The sequence below is a fragment of the Arvicola amphibius genome, chromosome 10, assembly GCF_903992535.2.
Source record: "Arvicola amphibius chromosome 10, mArvAmp1.2, whole genome shotgun sequence".
NCBI lineage: Eukaryota > Metazoa > Chordata > Mammalia > Rodentia > Cricetidae > Arvicola > Arvicola amphibius.
In genome coordinates this window covers 51,486,053-51,491,684 of record NC_052056.1, presented here as the reverse complement: position 1 = coordinate 51,491,684, position 5,632 = coordinate 51,486,053, and the positions used below count along the sequence as shown (strand labels likewise).

Here is a 5,632-nt window from a genome sequence, read left to right as displayed (position 1 = left end):
CCAGGACCACATAAATTAGGTAGGTGCCACCAGTGTAACTTGGTAGGTGGTGGCAGGAAGATCAGAAGTTTAAGTCCCTTAGTTACATAGTATGAGACCAGATTGGGACAGGTAAAAGCCTGTCTTAAAAAGAAAAAAAAAGGATTTTCCATAAAATATATGTAATTTATGTCACATGTAATGAGTTTTTATTTAAACTAAGAAAGATCTTAAGACTTCCTTTGTTGATCTATAATATGAAATACAAATAACTCACATAAACAAAAATTCTGTAGTCCTTTATCATTTTTACAAGTGAAAAATATCCATCCTGTGACAAAAATATTGACACCCCCTGTGCTGCACATGTCTGTGCTCTAGGCCAGCGGCCATTGTGACATCAGCATCAGATGAGGGCCACAGGAAGGCTCACAGGCCATGGACTGTTCAGTTAGGCTGCCTTGGAAGAGGCGGCCCACCCAACCCTGCCTGTGGCTGCCTTTGCTGTCCTCCATGGATATTCAATGATGTGACCAAGAAAGTTCGCCGACAAATAGGAAGAGAAAGGCCATCCCACTCCAAAAAAGAAAAATCATTTCTTCTTTTGATTCCTGCCATGCTTCCCATCGCTTTGTGTCTTGTATCTCAGTGAAGAAAACGATGTACCGACTTCACACCCAAAGAGTAGAAGCTGCTGCTGGACGTGTGTGGACTCACAGTCTCCGTAAGATCAGGCGCTCTCTTAAAAGTGCTTACCAGAAATGTAAGAGCCAGCACTCTTATTCAACCAGCCGCCCAACAACGGCTCCTTATGACTGTGACCAAGATGCTCTCAGTTTGAATGAAGAAATGAATCTAACAGCAATGCTCCAAGACATTAAAAGGGGACAAATGGAACTCCTCAACCAAATGACCGACATTGTCAGTGCAATATCAAGTATCCAGGAAAAGATTGACCATTATCAGAAGCAGATGGAAGCCCTAGAAACCAGAATAAGCATCAGTGAAGACAGACAAATAGCAGCCACCAAAGACATCGTCTCCATGAGAGAAGACATCGACTCTCTGAAGAAGAAGGTGATGGAGCTGGAAAGCCAGAATTCTTACTCCAGCATCCGCTGCCTAGAGGTTCTGGAAGGACAAAAGGGTAAAGAAATTGTGCAGCTGTTCCATAAACTCCTACAACCAGAAACCTCAAAGGACCTAGACACTGAAATCTCTTCCGCAGAATCAGGGAGGGTGTCCAGTTATCCAGAGCCCACTGGCCAGATTAGGGAAAAAACAATGTCTTCTGAAATTGAAACTCTGAAGAAAAATAACAGCCTGCAGAATGCATCTGTGAGCTGTAAAAAGGTAAGGTCAAATATTTATATTTACCCTGACTTCAGTACATGGATCAAGCTCACTTTTGTTCATGGAGGAAAATGGAGGTTTTTCCTCAGTGCCACCAAGTTAGAGGAATTCGTGCAGTGGCTTCTGTCTAGGCCAACCATCCTTCCTGAGGAACCACAAGTCATATCCCAGAGAGACTGGGCCTTCACTGGACCCATTGAGAACTTGGCCACAATCTGTCTCTCTCTCTTCAACTATATTTACTGCCTCTTTGGTTCCTCAAAACAGGAAATAACTCGTCTTTAGAGTTATTTTCTGCTTGGCTTGGTACAAAATAAATGTAGCCCATTTGCTTCAAATGGTCGTGTGCATTTGTGCTGTCTGTGAACGCCAGCTTGCTGACTGTGTGTGTGCTCACCGTCACTAAGTTCCTGCACAACCACCATTAAATTCTTTTAGCTCATTGGACTGTGATCTACTTCCCACCAGTGTTCTTGTCCTCTCCAGAGCAGTTCTGAGGACTCATCTTGTGTCTGCTTTCATAAATACTTAGAAGCAACTGTGAAAGGGTCAGAGAAAATGTGTAACACTTGGGAGCTTCCACGTCAGCATCAGTGGCTTTGGCCCATAAAATGTGTGACATAAGACAAAAACCTGAACAACATTAAGAAAAAAAAATAAACCCATTGTCAAAATCACAAAAGCTAAGAATGTATTGGGGCTGGAGGGATGGCTCAGACGTGAAAAACGCTTGCTTTTCTTACAGAGGACCTGGAATTGGTTCCCAACACACATGGCAGGTGCCCACAACCACTTGTAACTCCAGTTCCAAGAGATCTGATGCCTACTTCTGGCCTCTGTAAGCATCTGCATGTATACATACATTATACACATAAACTCAGATACACATATACACATTTAAAAAATTGTTATAGAAATGAAAGGTCAAGTTAGTGAAAGGAAAATATTAATTACAATGGGGATTGTTTTCTTTCAACTTCAGTTTCAACTCTGTTGTCAGTTAGATATGAAAGGAAAGACTAAATACAGTTCGACATTTCCTTTTACATTTTCTTGAAAGGAGACAAATACTTTGTCCTGCCCATTTGTTATGGAGGAAAAGGTCAAAACCAAAGAGATATCTGTGAACTAAGTTCTAAATCTTACACTTTGGAGTTCTATTACTTAATTGTAATTAGGTTTGCTCTGCCTTTTGTAAAAAGGGAATTATATTAATCTGGTAGAATTTTTTTCCCCTGAAACAAGAGAGCATGGAGTATAAGAGAGAAAGCAAAAGGCATTCTCTACCTTTTATACATACAGCACTAAGCAGAATGGATAAAGGATGTACACAAACAATCTTAAGGCATGGCCTATGGGGAGGGGCAGCTGAGAGCAGTGGGAAAAGCAGTCCCAGTATCAGAAGAAAGAGAGCGCTGAGGAGGCTTGTCTAAGGTAGGGAGAAGGCGCAATGGAGCAGACAGCAGGACAAACAGACACAAGCACAGGACTGAGACTGAGAGGGAACATGGGAAATAAAAGCCGCAAGCGTTGTGTATGTACAAATTCCAGACAGGCTGTTCAGTCCTTTCAAGCCTTTTGTGGACTTCAGTCTCCCTTCAGTATTTCTCTCTCACAATGCTTACTTTAACCCGTGTTTTACCTGCACACAAATGCAGGATATAATGGTACAATTCTGTTACCATAGCACTGAGGAAGCTGAGGCAGGAGGATCACAAGCTTATTCAATGAAAGCCTAGATGAAATAGGCCTTCATACAGAGAAAGGAAGAAGAGAAGGTGGCTGCATGTTTTTCTCAAGGCTTCAAGAGATGATTCTGTTTATCCTGGTGAATTAAGTTCCCTCTAGGCGGTGTTTCTCAACCTGTGAGTCATGACCCCTTTGGGGAGGTCACATATCAGATATCATACATATAAGATATTTGCATTATGATTCATAACAGTAGCAAAATTACAGTTATGAAGTAGCAATGAAATAATTTTATGGTTGTAGGTTGCTACTACATGAGGAACTGTATTAAAAGGTCACAATATTAGGAAAGTTGAGAACCACTGCTCAAAGAAAAGGGGAGATTTTGCTTTCTGACAGGATCTCATGTGGCTTTGCTAAGATTATATGGAAGCTCATAAGTGCATGTGAGTAATAATATGCTCTTCAGGTCTGAATTCACACACCCCTCACTTGCTCACTTCCCTTCTTTGGAGCTCAGAGAAAAGGTTGATCCCATCTCTATTCTTCCTCCAGCAGCTCAGTGGCTCATCAGTTACTCTTTCTTTTATTTTCTTACTTTTATTTTGTTGTGTGTGTAGGTGTGTACGTGCCATGGAGCCTGTATGGCACACGTGTAACAGAGGACAGATGTGAGAATTCATTCTCTACTTCTATCATTTGGGCTCGGGTCATTGGACTGGGGGGCAAGGGCCTTTATCTGATGAACTATCTTGCTAGCCCTACTCTGTCTAGTCAGTTTGCCATCAGTTTTAGGTTTTTTAGCCAAACCTGATAATATTCTCCCAGTTGCTGTCTCTGAGTTCCTCTCTTCCTTTGCTGTTCTCTGCTGTTCTGTTCTTCGTGAACGGGAGGACCAGACTCTTCTTGTTTCTAACTTCTCCCTGTTCCTCCCACAGGTTATGCTTCACAATAGGGTTCTCTTTGACTTCTTCCCATTGCTCTTGCAGATCCTTGGTTTCCTTAGCCAATTCCTCCAGGCCCAAGCTGAAATATTCCTCTGAAATATGTACATGTACAGCTTACATTAAGCCATGGATTCTGGGTCCGTGATCCAGACTCTCTTAAGACCTTCTAAACTTTTGACTGAAGTGACCACATATCTTTTTTGAGTAGCTATAAAAATGCTAGCTATAAATAATAGACAAATATATATATATACTTATAAATACATATACTCAGACATGAAACCCATTGTGCTTTCACCAAAACGTCTCAGACCCTTGTTGCTGCAAATTAAGCACATTTCTTGGGGATGCAGTTCGTGCTAGGGTAAAGAATGAGGAATCTGAGAGAACAGGCTTTAGAACAATTGCTCACTGAATGAATAAGCGGAACTGGCCACTGTGCCCACAGTTGTGCGTATAGTGGCGACGCTGGTGGCTATATGATTATGGCAATTTCCTTTAAGCCTGGCGTTCTTCAGTTTTCTCAGTTCTAAATTAAGAGCAATTTATGTCTTGAGATTGCTGCATTAATTGAGTAGGATCACATGTTCTATATGCCCATAAGTGCCTGATTTAGCAGATATTCAGTAAAGGGTAGTCATTTCCTTCCCTCTTTAGCTAGATAGAAGGGTGTTAACAAGGGGCATGAACATGAACGGGCCAGGGGCCTCGCCTCAAAGAGCTTCCTTCAGGACACTGCCCCCTTTTTTTAGCCATGAAAGACTCGAGACAAATAACAAACACAGTGACAGGCTAAATACAAAAGCGTCAAACCAAGTCTCAACTCCCTTATCCGAAGATAGTGTGATAAGAATAAGACAGGGTGTGAATCTCCCCTCCTGCTCTGGGCACCCAACCAATATTCCATCCTCTGCAATAGTCGGTCGCCAACCTTAATTGCACTCTATATAAATAAGCAACAAAGGAAAGGACTTGGAAGGAAGAAAGAAGACTGAGTTTAACATAAATAATTTAGCTCAGTTAGGAATATTTGCTTCAATAGACGTATTCACCAAGAGCACTCTGGTTATTTAAAATAAGATGCATCAACTTTTATTGAAAACTCATTGCCAGGAACCAGCAGAGCTAGGTGTGAAAAGACAGAGATGAGCCAGCAGCCTTACTCTCAAGAAACACATTTTTAAATGGTGGTTGTTTTGTTGTTGTTGTTGTTGTTGTTTTTGCTACCTGCCAATTATGTTGACCTGATACTTAGATCTTGACTGAAAACAATTCACTAATGTCATACAAAATTTGATGTTTTTTCATGGAACACAACTTGAGTTCCTGTTGGGTGGGGGGAGCTATGGTTATTCCTCAAAACAGTACCTTAAACTTCTTCAATACTATTTTATGTTTATGCAAATGATGGCTAACATAGTAATAGCTTATGTTCTGAAACATCAGTTGTAATGTTTACAACTCAGAAAGTACATCATGAATATATGACATTAGCTGGACTTTTGCTATTTTATAAAACTAACAATTAAAGTGCTTGTGATAATCTTAATGAAACTGCAAAGACACACCTCTATGTATCTCCATGCCCACACAACTAGAGGAACGGCAGTCCGGACAGCTGAGTCGAGACTACCCCTCTTGTACAGTACATCCCATGGTGGAGT

General features: G+C 41.2%; 1 protein-coding gene across 1 annotated transcript; it reads left to right on the top strand.

Moving 5' to 3' along the window:
• Positions 1 to 639: 639 nt before the first annotated feature.
• Ccdc54 (coiled-coil domain containing 54) lies at positions 640 to 1,617 on the top strand. The gene has a single exon (XM_038344749.1). It carries the CDS (start codon positions 640 to 642, stop codon positions 1,615 to 1,617), a length of 978 nt encoding a protein of 325 aa, XP_038200677.1.
• Positions 1,618 to 5,632: the final 4,015 nt, after the last annotated feature.

Excerpts from the sequence above, each read along its gene's own strand:
- Ccdc54 (XM_038344749.1), top strand. The coding sequence starts at position 640 with ATGTACCGACTTCACACCCAAAGAGTAGAAGCTGCTGCTGGACGTGTG.